Source organism: Diabrotica virgifera, chromosome 1 (genome assembly GCF_917563875.1).
Source record: "Diabrotica virgifera virgifera chromosome 1, PGI_DIABVI_V3a".
Lineage (NCBI taxonomy): Eukaryota > Metazoa > Arthropoda > Insecta > Coleoptera > Chrysomelidae > Diabrotica > Diabrotica virgifera.
In genome coordinates, this window is record NC_065443.1 from 141,191,440 (window position 1) to 141,214,819 (window position 23,380).

The window sequence follows — 23,380 nt, forward strand, 5'->3', positions numbered from 1 at the left end:
GATTAAATACTTATCCATATAGTTCCCGCGATTAGGAGAGAATTATACTGTCCGGCGAGGCAGTGAGCCCTTGCCCACGCTAAGGCTTGAATTACAAAGGACTTTCGCCAGTTCTCCGAGGGCTCCGTTTGCGAGCGACTGACATTAGGCCATTCACTGCTCATTTACGGATCACCTGAAACAGTGTGATTGCGGCTTTTTTATCGAGGTTTACTCTGCTATTTTAGAGCGCTCTAAGAATTCGAAATAATTTTAAAAGTACCTTCTGTTGAACACCAATGATCATGATTGTTGATCAATGTTTTTGAACCAGTAGATTCTTCTGTAGAAGCAGTTGAAAAATGGTAAATTACTTTATTGTTTTAAATTAATATTAAACTTAAAAAAATTCACAAGTAATATTAATTTACTTTACATGTAGGCCTGGATCTTGCGTACCAAAAAAAGTTGTATAATAGCAAGCTGAAAATTTGTTAATAAGTTAACAGTGTCTAATCGGACAAACTTTGATGTACTTGTGTTTGGAAACACTGGAACAGGGGAAGTTTTAATTGTACAACAGGTTAAAAATTTGGAACGTCAGACTACGAAAACGTCCCATGTATTTTGTCGGACAGAACTTCCAATTAATTTGTTTCCCTTTCATTCAACTCTTATGCAAAAATCAGACTGCTATTTATCACCAACATAATTTCTGTCATTTAACATATTCTACGTGTCTGACTTATTAAAATGCTCAGTTGGTACTAGTCTGATTTTTCCATGAGAGTTTAATGAGTGAGTAAAAAATAAATTGGAAGTTCTCTCCGACAAAATACATGTGAGAGTTTTCGTAGTCTGCCGTTTCAAATTTTTAACCTGTTACCACAATTAAAACTTCACATATTCCAGTGTTCCCATACATCCAAGTTTATCCGACTAGACATCGTTAACTTATTAACAACTTTTCAGCTTGCTATTATACAACTTTTTTTGGTACGCGGGATCCAGGCCTAATGCACTAGGATTTCAAAAAAGTTTGATGCAAAAGCTTAGAAGGGGGTGTGGCGCCTTTGTTTAGAGATTGGGTTGGCGCCTTTTTTAGAATTTGGGTTGGCGCCTTTTTTAGGAGCCAGTCCGGCCCTGGGTCCACATATTGTTCAGTAAAAAGTTACACCATTTTGAGCGTCCGGTTTGGGAGGGAGATGGGGGAGAAATCGGTAAATTAGTAGTTTTTTTACGTTTTTCGTCAATATTTCTAAAACTGTGCTTTAGCGTAAGAAATGTTCTATAGAGAAATATTCTACATAAAATTTAAAATAAAAAAGGTTTATACATAATTGTTATAAAATCAACGGTTCCAGAGTTTCGGAGGGTGAAAAGTGGAGGTTTTCGATACTTTTTATATTTACCGATTTCTCCCCCCTCTCCCCCCAAACCCGACGCTCAAAATGGTGTGACTTTTTTCTGAACATTATGTGGACCATGTAGAACAATTTGGTGTTGGACGATAACTTTCACTTTGGATGTCTGGGTTTTTGGTATAGTTATATCATAAATATTGCCCAAAAAATATAAAAAGTATCGAAAACCTCGACTTTTCACCCTCCGTAACTCTGGAACCGTTGATTTTATAACAATTATGTATAGAATATTTTTTGTTTTAAATTTCATGTAGAACATTTCGGTATATAACATTGTTTACGCTAAAGCATAGTTTTAGAAATATTGACGAAAAACTTAAAAAACAACTAATTTACCGGCTTCTCTCCCATCTCCCTCCCAAACCGGACGCTCAAAATGGTGTAACTTTTTACTGAACAATATGTGGACCATATAGAACATTTTGGTGTTGGAGGAAAACTTTTACTTTGGATGTTTGGGTTAGGCCTTTTTTTGGACCAGATATACTATACTACCTCCGTAACTTTGGAACCATGCATTTTAGAAAGATTATGTATAGGGCCTTTTTTATTTCTAATTTAATGTATAACAATTTTGTATAGAAGGTTGTTCATGCTAAACCGCATAGTTTTATAAATATTGGCGAAAAACTTAAAAAACTACGAATTTACCGATTTCTCCCCCCTCTCCCACCCAAACCCGACGCTCAAAATGGTGTGACTTTTTTGTTGACATTGTGTGGAGCATATAGAACAATTTGGTGTTGAAGAATAACTTTCACTTTAGATGTCTGGGTTATGCCATCTTTTGGATCAACTATACTATACTATTAATTGATTGTATAGATCTGTATATGTTTCCGCTTTAAATTTTGTTATTACTACTTTCGCTTCCTTTTTTAACAACCAAATATTATATTTTTGACCTATTTTCTTGCCACTGTTTATATGGACTATATTATATTTTCCCTTCTCATTTATTTTTTCTTGTAGGTACTTCGTTTGACCATCACAAGGTATCTTTATTTTCAAACATCTTTGCTAATGTTTTTATAAGTATTTCAATAGCAATATTTCTATTGATACTAACTACATTCCTACAAATTGTATTGACCTCCTTTTATATTAATATTACAGCTCCTTTTTCTACTATTCTTGCCCTGAATATTCCTCTATCTCATGTTTTTTATGTTATGTTATGTTGTTGACTCAGTAACACTCAGTCTCGTTAATAACTATCACCTTGCAGGCCTTACATTTACGTATATCTTCTTGCTTGTCATGAAATAATCAATTTGAGATCGATTTTGTCCACTTTCGTGTGTTGTAAAGTTTTCTGTCTTTCTTGTGAAAGAATGTGTTAATAACCATATCTAATCTGTTGCTATCTCCAGCATATCATAGTGATATGTCGTCCACAAAATTGCATTACGTAATTTTAGTAATTCCGTCTTAATCTTACACTCCGTAAGTAATCGTAGTCTTTAGATAACCTAGCCGACTAATAGTGTATATCTTAATATAGTTTAAAATGTTTCACAATAAAAATTTTAAAAACGAATTACATACTATTTTTTTTTTCTATAGTAAAAAAATTAAATGTTCATTAGCGGAGGCAAATTTTAAATTATTTTGTACCATCTTTTTGAAATATTATTTGGTTTAAAAAACCTGATTATGTTTCATGTTATATTTCCTATACCTAAATGCCATAATTTCGGAATTATTGCTACAATTATAAAAAAAAAAATTTAAACAAATTTTAAAAATCACATTTTTTCGACCCGTGTGTAAATTATTTTAAGTTCTTTAGATTAGATCATTGGGAACAAAAAAGATCTTTTGTAATTTTCCTCAAAAGTTAATCGTTTCCGACTTATAAACAATTTAAAACTGAAAAAAATCTAAAAATGACAATTATCAAGGTTCAAAAACACAAGAAAAAAAATAATTTTTGAAATTACAAAGTACCTAAATTCAATCTCAAACCATCTTCTATCAGCTCCCTATAAGAATTTTTGGCATATTTTATTCTAAAACATTGTTTCTTTTTTAATTGTTAATAAAGCGCATATGAGAGGACGGGTGATCGGGCTGCATTAACAACTAAAAACCAATGTTTTAAAATTACATAAGACCAAATTACTTATCGGTGCCTGATAAAATAAGGTTCGAACTTGAAATTAGATACTTTGTGGTTTCAAAAATAGTACTTTTTACTTGTGTTTTTGAACCTTGAAAATCGTATTTTTTCGATTTTTTCGGGTTTAAATTGTCCATAACTCGGAAACGAATAACTTTTGAGGAAAATTATAAAAAGTCTTTTTTGTTTCCAATGATCAAAAAAAAACCTAAAATAATGTCTATCTCGACCGAAATAATTGATTTTTATAATTTGGTTAATTTTTTTAAGATAAATGTAGCAGTAACTCCGAAATTATGGCATTTAGGTATATGGAATATAACATCAAAAATAATGAGTATCTTGTAAGAGCTTCAAAACGCAAAAAATATACAGGGTGTTCTATTTAAAATAAGACAGTTCATTAGATTTTCAGAAAATCGGAAGATGTGACAACAATGTAATTACCACTGTAATATCGGCCGCATTAGAAGATCATTACCCACCAAAATCTATAAAAATCGTTCTAGCTGTTTCCGAGAAATTATTGTGTTTCCATACTTTCTCGCTACCCTGTATACTGTATAACTGATTTAAACAATGAAATTACATTGTAAGTCCTGTCCATTCGTTTTGTCTAACAATAAATCACTGAAAAGCTTTTGTTTTTAATACTTCTGTAAAATTTATTATAAGTTAATGTCACTACAGCTGTTTCGGTAGAGTGCATTTCTTAAGTGATGTATTTTACTGTGTGTCTAAACTTTAAAGTCTTTAACTCTTATTGTTCTTTATTTCTATTATTCTTCTGTGATTTCTGCTATAGTCATCCACCTCGGGCCTGCGAATTTTTTCAGGTCATCTATACATTGCATTTATAATATTTGTTGTGCCCTGCAAATTGCAATTTTACTTCTGCTATTTGTCTTCCGACATCTGTTAGTTTCGCTTTGTCTTTAATCCAATGACTTAGCAGAACTATCTATTAAGTTATCTGAATCTGGATTACATACTTACTTGATCCTAATTTTATAAAATCTTCTAGACAGTAATACGAGTGCATTACTTTGTGTAAAAACTATATCGCTGCCGATATTAGCCACATAGGGATATTCACAAAAAATTTAATAGTCATTTTAAACATGTAAAACGATTAAGAAACACCCTAGGAATAATTGTCTAAAATATTAAGAAAATTAAAAAAACCATTCTATGAAAAAACTTAATTAGAAATCTAGCATTATTTTAAATTTCAAGAAAACGCTTCTGACGTCACTAGTCGTATTCGAATACTCCAGCGCGCGCCATGTCCACAGCCACAGTATCTTTCTCTTTGGGTAGGTACCTATTTGACGTTAGTTCAGGTCATTTTATTTTGTATTTTGTTCTCTTATTGATTTATCAGGACTAACGTGGAGTTTTATGGTGAATTTGTTTAGTTTAAAGTGGATATACGTTTCTAAGGACATATTTTGGCTGGTACAAATAAATAAATAAAATGAAAGGTTTTAAAATAGCTGATTTAACCTACGTACTGTACATGTAACAATGGTGTCTGATTCCTTGTCATCTTGTAAAGAAATAAATCAACCACAGAGTAGCGGAATGTTTATTTTAATAAGGTACAGGGGTGAAAAAAAGAGAAAATTTAGTGTGATTTTTAATTTCAAATATTTCATTCAAAGGAAACTTTTTGTTTATTCTAATGGACTTTCGGCCCTCAGTAATAATGTAATCTTTAATTCTGTGTTCAAATTGTTCAAAAACATTTATTGGTTTTCTCAGGATTCGAAAAAATTAATGCATTTAAATAGCATTTGCATAGACTTTGCCCTACTAATTTAAATGATGTCTAGTTTATAGGGTCTGTCGGTAATAAATTACCTACTTCATTACTATGTTATGGACACCAAGTCTTTTAAACCTCCAGACAAATTGAAAGATCATAAACTATATAGGTACTTTTTATTCTTGTAAAAATTTTCTTGCTAACCCATTTCGTTGCCTGGATATTTAGAAACAGATATTTAGAAGTCCAAAATACGAAGTGTTCGACTGTAGGTACTAAGAATTTTTATAATTTATTTTTTTATAACCAAGCTAACTTAAATCTAAAACATATCATAGAATGAGTACTTAATAGAGAAAAAGGAGTACTTAATTTAAAAACCCATTTATTTAGGAAAAGATCCATAATCCATAACTTACAATAAAGAAGTGATATTCGCAAGAAAAAAGCTTGGTTTTTATTGATACATATACTTCTTTTTTACGTTTCTTTTTACGACTTAAATTAGCTGGAACTGTAATAAAAATCTTGTCAGAATTGTTTTTAGAGGTGTTTACACACCAAGGAGCAAAACACCACTTATTTGGTTTCATTTTTACTAATTAAATACGTAAAGAACTGCACACATTCAAATACACTTCGTAAATAAGTATAAAAGACTAGTCGACCAAAGACGATACGACTGCTGACGTCACAGACCGTAGCCTCACTGCAGGGTACCGTTTTTCTAGCCTCCAAGAAAATCAACATTATGAACTCATTTATCTTAAAAAATATACATTTTTAAACAGTTTTATGATTGTTACGTTTTTATATACCTTATAATCTATTGAATTTAACTATATTTAAAAATTAGTGAACATCCCTATTAGACATTGCACTTATATTGTAAGAATACTGAAGAAATTAAAATACTTCCTTTGTAACTAGTATGTGAATTTTATTAAAAATTTCTTTTAAAAATTATCCAAATTGGATTATTAAATACATCACAGAACGAAGGTTTTCGGTCATATCAGACCATCATCAGGTTACACTCTAAGTCATCGTAGTTGAAACTAGACACAGAACTTGATCACATGGACATGACCCTTAAATTACATATTTAAACCATTTAAATTTAATAAAAATGCAACAATAAGTTGATGTTGAAAAAATAAAAGTATTAAGGAAATGTCTTCATCTTTGTCGAAAACTGCACGTGCTTGCTATAGTAGCGAGCGGGAACCCTCCTATAATATATGTTATATTATAAGCTCTATCATGTAGTATTATATTCTAAAATTGAATTCATTCTTTTTATGTAAAGAAGAATTTATTCTAAGTTCGCATCTAAGAATACTAAAATATACTTAAGAGGAAACAGTAGCGATCAACAGGTAGCGAAAATGCGTTCCAAGATTGCGGCTGTAATTTTGAATATTTTTTCGAGATATTTGGCACACGTATTCGTAATATAATAAAGAATGGCGGTACAGAGCTCAATTTGAAAAATATATTAATATGTGGAAATTACTCTGTAATTAAATACAATATTAAAAAACGAGCGTGTACCGCCATTAAGAAGAACAAAAAAATACACTTTCTTCAAATAAATTTTTTTATCCGATGCCTAGATTTTGTGTCATTTTGGAACTACTAAAATTTTTTATTTCATTAGTAGTTCCAAAATGGCACAAAATCTAGGCATTGGATAAAAAAGTTTATTTGAAGAAAGTGTATTTTTTTGTTCTTCTTAATGGCGGTACAGGCTCGCTTTTTTAATATTGTATTTAATTACAGAGTAATTTCCACATATTAATATATTTTTCAAATTGGGCTCTGTACCGCCATTCTTTATTATATTACGAATACGTATGCCAAATAGCTCGTAAAAATATTCAAAATTACAGCCGCAATCTTGGAACGCGTTTTTGCTACCTGTTGATCGCTACTGTATCCTGTATACTCTGTATCTTTAACTCCAACAATGCCAAATATAAGTAGGTACGAATAACCTCAAATACTGGACTAATTTAATTTGTTATCAGTCGACAAAGATAGATAAATATCCGTCAGTCGTAGATGACGGAAAATTCAGTTTTGATTGGTTATGTTAGTTTGGCAATATTCCGTTGGGTGTGCTTTTATGAAAACGTGAAAGCCGCGTGTCATTTTCGATAAAGTGAAAAGTTATAACTTTTAATTTGTATAGTATAAATTGACATTTTGTACATACAACTGAAAAACAAACATTCAGTGTTTTTACTTCTTTCCCTTAAATAAATTTAAGGTGAAATGAACAAGGACGTAGAGTGAAAATATGTTTTTGGTTTAATACTCCGCCATTTTGGAATATTCTTAACCTTCTTCCATACATAGTTTAAACTGTTTAGTGTTATATTTTTTTAAGTTCGTATTAATCAGCGCGAAAGTAAGTACGCTGTTAGTGAAAATGCCAACAAGTAGAATATGTACTTTCGTAGAATTGCAATAATGTGTCAATGCTGAACATATGCAGATTAAGTCAAGAATCGGTCTGCCACCGCTGCTGTAAGGGACTTTGGGCCCTCCAAGGCTGAAATGAGCAGTAATCAAAAGCAAACGGCGGCAGGTGGGCCGCAGACTCAAAGATACACTTCGTCACCGTATCCTTTTCAAATACCCTAATCTTAGTTACACCCATCTGTCACACCAAAATCAAAATGTCAAAAATATTGTTTATTGCAAAGTACAGAGATCTTTTCTAATTGAAAAAAACCTGTATAAAAGTATGTGCTTATAAATATAAATATTCTATTCATTTATATCAAAGACCTACTTCCAACTTTTTGAACCCACAATTAAATCTTTAAATCAATGTAAGTTTATCAGAATTTCATAATCAAATAGAGGCTGATAGAAAAGAATATAAGTGGGAATTAAATTCTTGACGACAATAATTTGCTATCAAAATTTAATCAGTCAGACACAACCATAACATCGATGCATTTCCTGATCTTGGTATGTCAAGTGGAGGCATGCTAACTTTTATTACTCAATAGGTATTACCCAGAATCAGGTAGGTCTGTCTACATTCACCAGCTTATGCATAACTGCTTAGTTTAATAGTCCATATGGTACATAATAGTCGGTATTTTTTAGTTTCGTGGTAAAAGTATTAAAACTCGAAATTTGCGAAAGTAACTGATAGATTTTTCCCTACAAGCCAATCGTGAGTTTTTAATTTTAAAAACGTGTGACGTGTTTTATTGTGGTATTTATTACATCATATGACCTAGGTAAAATATGTTTAATAACAATAATTACTGTAAGTAGTTAAGTGTAATGTATGTTATAGTTACATAAGCTTCTCTATTGCTATTCTCTGGGAAGACAAATCATTTTTATGCCACGTTGTGTACATTAAAAATTGAATAAAACTGGTCGGCTTGTTACCCGAATTTTTAGTGAGTCTTGTGAAAAGCACCCTTTAAATTTGCAAAGGTGAATTTACTTTTATATTATGAGGCACAAGAATTTTAAAATTATTAATGCTTAATCAAAATTATCTCCATCGTGCACATGTTGCTCCCAATGTAGAATTTCTTGCGAAATTTAAAAGTTCCCTTGCGGCGTTGCCACATCTATTTTAAATTTGCGAATAAACAAAAACTCTTGATTTAAAAATATTTTTTTTGGAATTTATATTTATATTATGTTTTATGAATTATTTAGAACAGTTGAATAGTATAGTAATTAACAAATAATACATCTGATTATTATATACTGAAATGCTAAAATTCAATTTGCACATTCTTATTTTTTGTTTTGTTGATACATTATTAGTAAATATATTATGATCATTGGTGAAATTGTAACAATAATGACTAATTTTATGATTTTAGAACATTATTATTCGAATATTAAAGATGTTTTATATTCCGTGTTGAAAATCAAAAAACAGATTCATTTTTACTTTCTCCCAGTTGTGCTCACTGTTAGACATGTGTCTCCATTAATATATGCTTAATGTATTTTCTATTCTAGGCTGCTTCGAGAATTATTTTATTTTCTTTCTTAATCTGGTTTTCGGGATTTTGTACTTTCAGTTTATTATTTGTCTGATCATCTGTGGCCATTCACATGTGTTAATAATTATTCTCCAATTACTTTTGGCTATGTGACTATTAACTACATACTTGTTTTTTGTTGTGTGAAAAATGCATTAGAGTTCCTATAAATATCTATGGATTACTAGATTTCAGTGGTTTTCCCACCCAATCCCCACAAATTTTGAAACTGGGTACATAGATTTCACTTAGTCCACGAAAGAATCGTATTGAACTTATATGATAATTCCGTATAGAGAGAAATTAGTTGAAACTTGGTATAAACGTGCTTTAGAATAATTAGTGTGTTAAATTTGGTATCAAAAGAACACAATTTGCAAAAATGCATCCAAAATCTTCAAATTGCCATTTTATTTGCCATGCCAGTGTATTGCGTTTTCCATCAATGGAATTTATTCTATAATAATCGTATAGTTTTTGTTTTTTATCGTTTATCTTGTACAATTCCTTTCTATTTGTTCAGTTTTTAAAATTTCGATGATCAAAAGTGAAAATATATTTCCTTAGAAATAATATCAATCTTGGCAACACCGCGTACGTATTTGATAGGTTAAAAAAGATAGCGCATGCCCTGTCATTTCCTAGTGGCAGATACTGGAACTACTGTCACTGTCTGTCACAGTCGATACAATGGCGTGTGTCGCCGAAATTCTATTTTGACTTTGATAAGAATATAATTTTTAATTATTTATCAAGATTATACACGAGTTATAAGGTTGTGCACTGTAACCTAAAAGTTTAAGTGTTAGTGACAGGCTGTGGGTTTTCCTGTGGCACTGTGGTTGTTTTTTACTAGGGAAATTATTTGTAAAACGCCCTTATTGATTTTTGCTGTTGGGTGCAGCGAGACGTGCTTGGCATGTTCGAGTTTTGCTATTTTCTATTTAACACAGACAGACTCTTTTTCTAATCACCAAATTGTGTTCATCGTAATTCAACAGCAATCAAGGCTTTAGTTTCGCGAGTGACACTGCGTTTTGTGCTTGATTTCCTAGTGTTTATGTTCTGATGCACCCATCGCTAGTGGTTGCAGAAATCGGTGGTGATTCACATCATGTCGAGACGAAATTCGAGCGAATTCTCATCCAAAATACACTTCTTTTTAGTTAATTTATTCGTTTTAAGTAAATCGCAATCATCGGCTATGTTTACGATAAGGAATTGATAATTTTCATTGACTGCATATATTACATTCCTTGTTAAATTGTCCTCGGCCTCTGAAAATGGTTTCGAGGTACATGACTAACGGCACTGTCAACGTGAAGCAGGAGGGCATTTGCCTGCTGCCACAACCATTCAGGATGATGCCTCCACCTCAAAGTAAGTTAAAACAATTTTAAAATTATTTTCCCAAAGGGCTAGTTAGTGGCTATGAATCACACGTGTTTGGCGGTTTTCTAGGACCGATCGTGCCGTTAGGCCAGTTCTTGACTTATTCTTTTTAAATTATGTCAGTTATATTTTTGCCAAGATTAAAGGAAAAATAACTTTTTTTTAATTAAATGTTTAGGTATCTAAGTATGCCATTTTTGGCTACAATATCAGCTATATTCTGGTAACCAGTGCAATCATATACAATTCAGTATTTTCTCAAAATATATGTAGTTCTGTAGACCTAATTTCTTAATACACTCTGTTTTCAGAGGTGTTTAATCAAATCGCTTGTCTTATTTTTATATACTTATCTATCCTTTACATAGCCAAGAGTATTTTTTAAAGGTCTGCTTGCTAGACCATTTCATAGCAAACTAACTTTCAATAAGGGATGCAAGGTATGTAAACAACAATATAATTGTATTTTAAAAGGCCTGGATTCCGTGTACCAAAAAAAAGTTTATTAATAGCAAGCTGAAAATTTGTTAATATCTTAACAGTGTCTAGTCGGACAAAGTTTGATGTATGGGAACACTGGAACAGGGGAAGTTTTAATTGTGGAACAGGTTACAGGTTTCGAAAGTCAGACTACGAAAACATCCCATGTATTTTGTCGGACAGAACTTCCAATTGATTTGTTACCTTTTCATTAAACTCTCATGCAAAAATCAGACTGCTATTTACAGGGCCGCTATACAGTATAGTGTGTGTTTTAGTGTCCCGGATACCTTTTCCCAACCATTTAGTTTCTTGTACTGCAGTGATTCCTATTATCTTTTCAGTTCGTGTAGAAGGATCCTCTGTGCTCCTGGTCTATTTAGCGTTCTGACATTCCATGTTCCTGCATAAATTCCATTTTCTGTTGCCAAAGTCGTTGTCTTGATATCCGTCCATTCCGAGGCCTATCTGAAGGTTTCGTAGTAGTACTTTTTTACAAGATTAGGTTACTGGCCTATCGCCCAACCCCCTTTTCGGAGGACCATTTCTCCCTTCCTAGTCAGCCCTGACCCTACTTTCCACTGGGGTTGGTTACCCAATCTCCGGTAAGGTTACTCAGGTTCTCCGTGGTTCACCCGTGCAGCCCAAGCCGCACTTCGTGGAGGTGAGGATAGGAATTTAGTAGGAGAGGCTAGAGATGCTAACTGGAAACAGCATCATGTATTGCGCTTCACTACCCCATTTGAACCCCGAATATATAGTTAGTGAAAAAATAATCCTATTAATTAAATCAATAAATACTTTAAGCCAGTGGTTCCCAACCTTTTATGTCTGGCGAACCACCTGATGTTTTTTCATATTCGCGACCTATCCCTCACCCATGGACTGGCGCCATTTCCAGATTTGCACGGTCATTGCATGCTACTGAAAGCGCCACACCCCGGCCCACCTGAAATTCGTTCGTGACCCACTAGTGGGTCACGACCCACCGATTGGGAACAGCTGCTTTAAGCGATTATGCAATTAACGATTGTCCAAGGATATTCAAAAACTAAACAAAATAGCCATCTCTATTTCGCTGGTGATGAGATCATCGACAACAGATTAGTCTAATGTTTACATCTCCTTCATAGCTTATTGAATTTGAGTATACTTATATAAAGGAGTAGGGTAGAGAGTAAAGGTGTTAAGAGGAAGAATGTTAAAAAAAACTAGTACTTATCATCTAAAATTGATCTATTATTTGTCAAATTCTCTCAATCAAGATCAATAACATAAAAAACTACTATCTCATCTTTTGTTGGATTTGGTTCAGCTTGAAATGTTGATGTTTCTCACCCTTGTTCTGTCCCAAAAATTTTACATTTGTAAAAACCATGTGGTAGGTGTACTTCTGAATCAGGAGCAGTAGAACATATTAGAAGTTGCTGGTAATTTCTTCCCCATCTTTGAACATGAATGAGTTTCTGCAGTAAACCCTCCACAGAAATGCATTGTTATATTTTGTTAAGTGCAAACATATACATAGGATACTTTAGTGTAGAAACACACAGGCCACTCTGCAGAGTAGCTAAGCAATGCCATAGAGCAGAGGTCGGCAACGTTTTTAATGTAAAGAGTGAAATACTAAATTGAAAATTCATGACGGGCGCCAACTCTTTTTTGACCTAATAAATATATAAAAATATAAACATATAAGAAAATACATTTTGAATTTCTTGTGTAAATTAACAATAGTTTAAGGGCGCACTAAAATTTATTGAAGGGCCGCATTGCCGACCTATGCCATAGAGTAACTTCCGCTGATTAGCCATAAATTCTTATGTAAATTAAAAATGCTATTCCAGATGAGTGACAGTAGCCCGCCATTAGTTGTCTCCGCTACTAGTGCCGTCCACAAGTTGCATGAACCTTTTCAGAGGGTCTATTTTTGCAGCTGTAGCAGTTTTTTACGAGAGTTAACATAGTGAGCATGTAAAATGTCTTTTGATTCCGAAAGGTTTTTGTTCGAAATTCAAGACTGGCTATATTGGATACAAGAAGTCTAGTCAAGTATCAGTCCTTTCAATATGTTCTCTAAGATAACTAAGTATGTAGTTATGTTGATTATAGTTACTTTTAAGTATTCGTTACTAATCATTACTTTTGTATAAAGTAATCATTTACATTATTCGTTACTTTGATTACTATGATTACTTTTGCATTTGGGTACAAGTAATCATATCGAGAATTGCATTTCTCAGTATTTTGTATTAGTATAAGATCTGATAAAACAATGACCTTCACTGATCTATTTAATCGATAAAAATTATTTGATATCTAATTTATATGTTAAAAATTATAAAAAACAAGGGGTGTTCGATATCATTTTGTCCAGACTAATTAATAATTAAAAAATGACTATAAATTTTACTAAATTTTTTTCGGCAAGGGCAGATATTATTTTTGATTTTAGATTTTTACGAAAAAATAAATCGATTTTTAGGGAAATAGGGGAACAGGAAAAAGTCTACAACAGAAAAATGGGTGGAAATGCATAATTACATTATAACCTGCATCCAAAAGTGCATGAACATGTGGACGGCGTTATGCATAACTCGGCCAAGCGCCAAAACATAGTTTTGAGATAAATGGCTTCAAAGTTTTTAGTTTCTTGGTTGCTTAATGGTCGCTTAATGGTAAGTGGATTAATGTCGCTTGGTTTAATTTTGTTTTTCTTAGTAACCGTTAACGTGACAATAACAGGGATTTTTTCCAAGATAGTTTTAGCTATGTCTCACCAGAATCCTGTGTTATCTAGATATTAAAGAAATGGCGCTTGGTCGAGTTATGCATAACGCCGTCCATGTCAAAATCAGTATATTAAGGGTCAAATTTTGTTATTTGGGGGTTGTTGGGATCACTGAACATGAATATGCAATTAAAACCGACCTCCGAAGCACCTGGTTGCCAGGGTTACTGCTAAGGTGGGTCATCTAGAGTTTCGAGGGTTTTGGCACTTAACAGGTTGACTGCCACAGCGGTCATTATGGCCGCTCATAGTACTAGTAACTCACTCCATGGCAGTCATATTGTCTGCCATGCATGGCTTAACAAAAATGTCTGTAAAAGGTATATGACCGCCGATTTCATTAAAAATGTATAGGCAACATGACTGCCTGGCCTGTGTGGATATGTGTGTAAATATATTTACTTACATATGCGCTATGTATTACGTGTATATCATACAATTGTAAAATTGTACATTTTAAGTAAAAAATCAATGATTTAGATAGAAATAAGTACCTAAGTGAAGTGTTTACTGAAATAATTGAAAAATAACATGATTTTAAAGGTCCTTACATTGTTGAATGTTGTTTGAGATGCTGGAAATTAAAACAAGGCAGACAAAAATGAGGATGTCCCTGGCAGTCTGTGCAATATGTAGTAACTTTTTTCACTTTGTTTTTAGATATTTCTCCTGTAGTCTTCTTCTCGAAGCAATCACTGCAGTATTTCCTTATAGAACTATTACTTTAGCAAAAGGATACAGGTGGCCGCTACAGGTGACCGCTCTGGCTTAAACAGGTTATTTCGTCTGCCTACGCCAGAGTGGTCATTTTGGCCGTAATTTTTTTCTTTTAATTTATAACAAAATTTAGTTTGTGTGGAACTATTTTGGAATACACTTTTCTAGTAAAAATTACTTTATCCACACAGAAAAAAAAATAGAATTTTCGGCGTGGCAGTCAACCTGTTAATTGATGCAAACAAATTACTCAAGAGTTTTTGGGATTGCTGGACACAAGTACATCATTAGAGAGTGGTGAGGCATGTCATCTTGGCATACTAAATTGTTTTTGGCACTAAATTGATGCAAACAGATTACTCAGAGGTTTTTGTGGTTGCTGAATACGAAAATGAGATCAGAACCTATCCTCAGGGCACCTAGTGCCCAGGGTGACTGATATGCACTCATCTTCTGGAATTTCCAGGAATCAACACTACATTGACGCAAATAGATTACTCAGAGGTTTTTGCGGTTGCTGAACACAAATATGCAATCAAAAACGACCTCCGAAAACCCATGAAATTCCAAAAGTGTCAATAGTGACCCTGGGCAACAGGTGCTCCGGGGGGTCGGTTATAATGACATATTCGTGTTCAGCGATCCCAAAAACCCTCGAGTAATCTGTTAGCAACAATTAAGTGCCAAAAACCCCCGAAACTCTAGATGATGTACCTTAGCAGTAACCCTGAGCACCAGCTGCTTCGGAGGTCAGATAAACAAAGTAATTTTATCAGAATATGGGAAGGGGAAAAAATATCAGATCTGTGTGGGGACTGAAGACAATCAAATTATTAGGGGTGTTCTATACCTTTTTTTACAGTGGTCATTGACAACTCTTAAACAGTCACCTTTTTTTAAATGGCCTGTCAAAATCAAATAAAAAACTAGGAAAGTACTAAGTAATACAGGAGATTCTAAATAGGGTGTTACATTGACAGCTGATTTAATTTAAAATAAGCTTATAAGGTGGCACCTGCTCCATATGACAAATGGCACTTAATATTGTGGCTAACATGTTCTTGTCAATTATTCAATTTATTTCTTACTAATTAAGACATACATAATAGCTCTTTCTAAAATGTCACTTGCATTTTAATAAGTTTGTAACAAATGTATCCACTGCTACTTAAAATTAAACAATACCCAATTATAATGAAAGCTAGAAAATGATTGTTATTAAACAGAAAAGTATATGCAATAGTATCTAGATTGCAATAACTACCTTCTTAACTTCATATGAAACATTAATCAATATAAAATACCTTAAAAAATATTCGCGTGTTAAATATAAAATAAATATACAGTGTGGTTAGTTGTAAACTGTATTTCAGTGAGCTCTCGCAATTCACAAAATTTCAGAATTCAAATTCAAAATTTTACCTGAAAAATCATTTTGCCGAAAATTCAAAGTATACCACTAAATTTAGTTTTTCATCCTATTTTCAAATGCAAAATTCATTTCAAAAAATTTATTGTACAGGGTGTTGTTTTTGGGTCTGAAAAATGTTTCAATATTTTTTAATCCGGACCTGGATTTTTTACAATTATAAATAAATTAATTGATTGTACACCTTAAAGACTATTTGCGTGCCAAATATAAAATGAATATAGAGTGTGGTTAAAAAGTTATGAACCAAATAAGAAAATGGCAAAATAGATAAATCACCCAGTATTTTTGTTATTAATGAAGTAAGACCCATTAAGTATGGTATTTTTGAGACCGCGTAGGTGTCCCCTTTCTACAATTAATGTATGTTACTTTCCCAATGAAACACCCTGTATAGTACAACATAAACTTACGTGCATAGAAATCGGCCCAATTAAAAATTTGGTCATTTTTGATGTCTCATATTTCCTAAACCTTTTGGCCAATTTAAGTGATTTTTTGAACATGTTATATACTGATTCTTTAACAATACCACTGTAATAATATTGTTGCTAAACAGGTAAATTTTCATTGTATACCGGGTGTACCAATCAAACTGTGTTCTTTTCTCAAAGTTCGCATCACTCTATATTCTGGCATTATGGCAGAATATTCTAGCATTTATAAAATACTGAAATTAAAACTCAACTATAGCCTCAGGTTTTCTTGACATTCTATTTTTTGACTCATTCGTTTATTTTGGATAATAAAAAAGTTAGTTACTATAACAACTACACGTGTTCTTCATCATTACGCCGTGTTTCTAAATAAGTGCGACAAACTTTAAGGGATAATTCTGCATGAAAAAACAATGACAGTTGGCTTTATAAACGTATGTCCGCAAATGTTTCGTTTCCGAGATACGGGATGTTGAATTTTTTGTTAACCTTCGGATGACCAAGCGGGGGAAATTGTGACCCCAGCGTATGTTTTTCTTTAATAAATTCAAAAGTATCTATTTTTAATTTTTAACTCATTATTTTTTTATTTGACTTGAATATCATTCTAGATATCCTCATATTTTGAAATAAAAAAAATTCCCTATATTTTACGAATAAAAAGTATATTCTGAAGTTGATGTTTAGTAAAATAGCGTCTATTATGTGTAATTACAAGTAGTTTTACGCTAATGACGTCGACTTTGCAAAGTAACAAGACACTTACTCAACATACACACCACACATGACACTAATACTCATGTTGTGACTGGCTGAATGACATAAAGTCCATGCCAAAAAAAAAATAAAAATTAAAAAAAAAACTTTATTTTTTTGTTAATTGTCATTTTTGACATTTTTGACCTGGGGTCATTTTTTCATCCCCTTGGTCATCCGTGTAACAAAAAAAGGTTGGTCATCGGAAGGTTAAAAACTGACGATTTATTTATTTATTTATTTATTTATTACGGGATGTCCCCATTTTTACAAATAACAAAAATAAGGTATCCTAACCATAACACAAATACTAAACTAAGTATTAAATAATTAATAAATATTGTTAAACAAATGATTATAATTTAAGTAAATTAACTTCCTGAAAATATTATTAAAATGAAAATCTCTGACAATTAAAATCAAATGAAATGAAGACTCCAATTCAAAGGTCACTTATCTTCGATTCCTTACATACTCAGTCAGGCAGTGCTTAAATCTTACAAATCTTGTATCCACCAGATCATAAGATTGACTAAAGTCATTTCCCAGTGTCTGAATCCTGTTAATTGGAGAGAATTTGCCATAGTTGGTGTGATAGTGTTTTATAGAAAATACGGGCATATCTCTAAGAATTCTAGTGCTACATCTAAAGTTGATAAGACTTAATAAATCAGAACAGTCAGTGGTATGATCAAGTAGTTTATAGAGAAAAATTAAATCACATTTAGTTCTATAGTCTTCTAAGGAACTGATATTTAGCCTTGACCTTAATTCCACCGAAGACATGTTCTTTAAATTTAATCTGTAAGCACAAATCCGGAGAAACTTATTTTGAATTTTTTCAAGGGTGTAAATATGGTTAAAATAGTATGGTGACCATACTATAGAAGCATAAGACAGGATGCTACGGACGAAAGTAAGATATAAAATTCTATATGTAGGTACAGAAAGATCTCGAGAGTTTCTTGTGATAAAACCTAGATTACGGTATGCTTTATTTGGCAAATTGTTAATGTGTGGGATAAATGACAAGGAACTGTCAAATAACACCCCTAAATCTTTTATTTCAGTCACTCTTGATAGAACGCTTGTATTAATGTGATAGTCAAACACAACATTATTTTTAGATTTGCTAAAGGATATAACAAAACACTTATCTTTATTTAACTGGAGACAATTGGAAAGAGACCAATTGTATAGAGAAGTCAAGTCTTCCTGGATCCTTAGACAATCAGACAGATTTGAAACTTTGAAATATAGCTTAAGGTCATCAGCAAATAGCAAAAACTGACAAACTTTTATTACCTCAGAAATATCATTAATAAACAAGTTAAAGAGAAGAGGACCCACATGTGAGCCTTGTGGGACCCCTGAACTGACCAAGATAGGAATAGAAAGTGAACCCTTTATAAAAACAAACTGAACTCTTTCATCAAGATAACTACTCAACCATGAAAGAAACCATTCAGGAAAACCAATACATCTTAATTTAAAGATGAGTAAAGAATGGATCACTGTGTCAAAGGCCTTCGAGAAATCAGTATAAATAGAGTCCACTTGGTACCCATCTTCGAAAGCCCTGACAATGTAATCATGATATAAGACAAGATTCGTAGACGTAGATTTGCCCTGCCTAAATCCATGTTGCTCATTAATCAAGAGATTTCTACAGTGCCAAGTAAGATATTTGTTTAAAATTAATTCAAAAAGTTTGGGGATGGCAGATAACATAACAACAGGCCTATAATTTTTTATATTGTCTCTGTCACCGTTTTTAAATACCGGAGTTATATAACTGTCACGCCACTTACTAGGGAAGGTATGTAGTCTCAAAGATAAATTAAATAATACATGTAAAGGTTTAGATAAACTGTACACACATCTTTTTAAAAAATATGTTGGAATGTTATCAGGGCCATAACTAAGTTTATCCTTGAGACCATTCATAGACTCAAAGACTTCAGAAAGTGAAAATTGAATAAACGGAATGTCGACTGAATTTTTTAATTTAAAATCGTAGTTACTTAAATTAACTTTGTCTGAGCGATAGACACTGGAGAAATGGCTCGCAAACAAGTTTGCTATTTCCTCACTTGATTCTGCTGACAAGTCATTAAAATGCATAACACTTGGAATTCCATGGCTTTTATTCAATGAGTTAACATGATTCCAAAATTGTTTTGAATCTGAGTGAATAGATTCCTCAATGTTGGAGATATAAGATCTATAGCATTGATTTGTTAATGTTTTGCATTGTGTTCTAAGATCTGAAAATAAGGTATAATCAGCAGCTGACTGAGTGTGTTTGAATCTAGTATGAGCAGTTTTTTTTGAAATAACAAGTTTTTTTAATTCTGGAGAAAACCAACGAGGAAATTTTGAAGGTTTATATATTTTTCTCGGAACAAAAAGTGATGTTGCCTCAGAGACTACTTCATAGAAATTATTTACTGAGATATTAATATTTGCATCATCAAAAACAATATTCCAGTCAACAGAAGAAAAATAATTATTTAGACCCACAAAATTTGCATTACGATAGTCAAAATATGTAGTATTATAATCTAATTGTTTAACATTACCACTAAAACTAAGATCACAAGTAATTGCCACATGATGAAAATTATTGGGAAGCAAAGTGTCAACTGCTTCATAGACTGACAGTTTCTGAAAATCTTCAATACTGTGGAAAATGAGATCCAAAAATACTCCACGTTGATTTGGTATGATATTTGATTGCCTCAGGTTTAGGTAAGAGAAGCATTCACATATCAGCTTTGCTGGATAGTTTTGTGGGCAGTCAACGAGCAAGCCCTCTTCATTTGAGTGAGCCCAAGAAGCCAGTGGTAAATTGTAGTCGCCAAATAAATATACTGGTATGTCTGGCCTATTGTTTCTAATAGTTTCAACTGCTGAGCAATGACCAAGGTAGATATCTTCTGATGAGTTCGGAGGAATGTATACTCCACCCAAGACAACTGATGCACTTTCACAATCCACTTGAACAAACAGATGCTCAACATTATCAATGTCAGATTTGATTTGTTTAGCTTTAAAATGGTTTCGTAACAAAATTAAAACTCCTCCTCCACGCTGCTTAGTACTAGTTCTTAAGTTACGATCCAATCTGAAAACGTGGTAGCCAGAGTTTAACAATTCATTATCCGAATAATCTTGATTTAGCCAAGTTTCTACTAGAATGATGACATCGTAGTTGCATTGAGAGATGGAGGTTCGAAGTTCATCTAGACGTGTACGTATTCCTCCAAGATTCTGATAATATATAGACATGGTGTTTATTGCGGTTGGTTTTTTGAAGGTTTTTTAGCAACTGTCGGAAGTCCATTTATAAATTTAATAGTTAAGTCAGATTCTCCCTTCTGTTCACGAGCACGCAACTCTGCCAAAACAGTTTTAAACTGTTCCTGTTGAAGTTTCGTTCTATCATAGCCTATTTTTATGCCATCCTCAATGCGATTGCGCTTATTAATTGCGTTTTTGACTATATGGCGGTTTTTGGTTATAACTTTTATTGGCCTGTTTTTGCCATCAGATGTCTGCCCCACACGTAATATCTTCACCACATCGTTCTGAACAAGACCAATATTGTTGAAGATAGGAGTAAGTGCACTGTTATCAGCATTTATTCTTTCTTGAATATTATTACTTGGTGATTCAGGGATGCCATACACCATCAAATTATTAGCACGTTCAGCACGATCCTCAACCTCATGCAATAATGTTTCCACATTAGTTGTACCACCAACACACTGCTGTTGCTTAATTGCGTCTAGCTCCTCCTTTAAGGACTTGATTTGCTCCTCTAGTTGAATGAACTTGTTAGTTAAAACAGGTATTTTTTTGAAGGAAAGCACACAGTCTTCGCAGAAGAACAAAATTATCCGTTTTTGAACAACAATGGCTCTTTGCTCACTTGCACAAAGTCCTGAGCATTTCTCCTCCAAGTGGAAAACCGCACGGCAGCTATCACATCTAGGAGCTTTCTCCATTTGCTCGTCATTGATTGGTTTTGCACATTTATTACAAGATTTCATTTTCATAGAATAACCTCAAAAATTTTGATTCAAAAAAATGAAGTCCCAATGATAATATATGTCAAACTAACAACTTTGATCCAAAGAACTTTATCAATCTTCACTTTTTAGTATGAAAATAGTTATTTTTAATCACTTATTTTAGTTAAATTCGGGAAATTAAATCACAAGCATAACAAACACATGTGGTCAACTTTGAGGTTAGTCTTCGTTGTTGAGATATGCCAATTAAATTTGGTGGGTTTTAAGACGTAGTTATTGCACATTTTTTGACATACAATTAGGAATTTAATATTCACTATTAGCGCGCATACGTGTAATATGACCGATCATATTATCCGTATGCACGCTAATGGTGAATATAAAATTCTTAATTTTATATTAAAAAATCCGCAATATCTACACTCGCGATCATAAAAAGCGGGTCACTCGATGAGTTATTCAAGTTAGATTTCTCGAATTTTCTAAATCGGTTGTCCGATTTGAGTGATTTTTTTAGTATGTTATAGCCTTATTCTTTAGCAATATTGCTAGACTAGATATTGTTGCTAGACCGGTAAATTGTCATTGTATACCGGGTGTAACAATCATACTGTGTTTATTCCTAAAAGTTCGGAACACCCTGTGGAATGTTTTAGCATAGATAAAATATTGAAATTAAAACTCAATTGTAGCCTTAGGCTCTCTTTAACATTTTTTTTTTATTTATTTGTTTATGTTGGATAATAAAAAAGTTAAGCACGTTAATAACTAGCCATATTCTTCATCAATACAGGGTGTTTCTAAATAAGTGCGACAAACTTTAAGGGGTAATTTTTTATGAAAAAATAATGACAGTTTGCTTTATAAACATATGTCCGCAAATGCTTCGTTTCCGAGATACGGGATGTTGAAATTTTTCTTACAAACTGACGATTGATTTATTGCTCTAAAACCAATAGAGATATGCAAATGAAATTTGGTAGGTTTTAAGAGGCAGTTATTGTGGATTTTTTGACATACAATTAATAATCCTATATTTACCATTGGCGTGCATACGGGTATAAACATTTTAGATACATTCCGTATGCACGCCAATGGCGAATATAAAATTCTTAATTGTATGTCAGAAAATGCGCCATAACTACCTCTTAACATCTACCAAATTTCATTTGCATGTCTCAACCGATTTTAGAGCAATAAATAAATCATCGGTATGTAAGAAAAAATTCAACATCCCGTATCTCGGAAACGAAGCATTTGCGGTCATACGTTTATAAAGCAAACAGTCATTATTTTTTCATGCAAAATTGCCCCTTAAAGTTTGTCGCACTTATTTAGAAACACCCTGTATTGATGAAGAACATGATTAGTTGTTAAGGTGCCTAACTTTTTTATTATCCAATGTAAACAAATAAATCAAAAAAGAAAATGTTAAGAAAGCCTAAGGCTACAGCAAAGTTTTAATTTCAACATGTTATCTATGCTAAAACATTCCACAGGGTGTTCCGAATTTTTAGGAATAAACACAGTATGATTGTTACACCCGGTATATAATGACAATTTATCGGTCTAGCAACAATATTATTATAGCGATATTGCTAAAGAATAAGGCTATAACATACTAAAAAAATTACTCAAATCGGACAACAGGTTTAGAAAATTCGAGACATCTAACTTGAATAACTCATCGAGTGACCCTCTTTTTATGATCGCGAGTGTATCTCTTAAAACCTACCAAATTTCATTCGCATATCTCAACTAGTTTTAAAGCAATAAATGAATCGTCAGTTTGTAAAAAAAAATTCAACATCCCGTATCTCGGAAACGAAACATTTGCGGACATACATTTATAAAGCCAACTGTCATTATTTTTTCATGCAGAATTACCCCTTAAAGTTTGTCGCACTTATTTAAAAACGCCGCGCCGTGTATTAATGAAGAACATGTCTAGTTGTTAAAGTACCTAACTTTTTTATTATCCAGCATAAACGAAAGAATAAAAAAACATACTGTTAAG

General features: G+C 32.7%; 1 protein-coding gene across 3 annotated transcripts in view; it reads left to right on the forward strand.

The window, feature by feature from the left end:
• The first annotated feature begins 7,402 nt into the window (after positions 1–7,402).
• The window catches only part of LOC114326358 (eukaryotic translation initiation factor 4 gamma 3), a 394,838-nt gene continuing 378,860 nt past the window's right edge, over positions 7,403–23,380 (forward strand). The window contains exons 1-2 of one of the 3 annotated variants that reach the window (XM_050641532.1): positions 7,410–7,706; positions 7,759–7,920. In XM_050641532.1, coding sequence (XP_050497489.1) covers positions 7,856–7,920 — 65 coding nt within the window. In that variant the 5' untranslated portion in view covers positions 7,410–7,706; positions 7,759–7,855. Of the gene's footprint in view, positions 7,921–10,021; positions 10,705–23,380 lie in introns of those variants that run through there. The other 2 variants (XM_050641529.1, XM_050641538.1) reach the window with 2 other exon arrangements.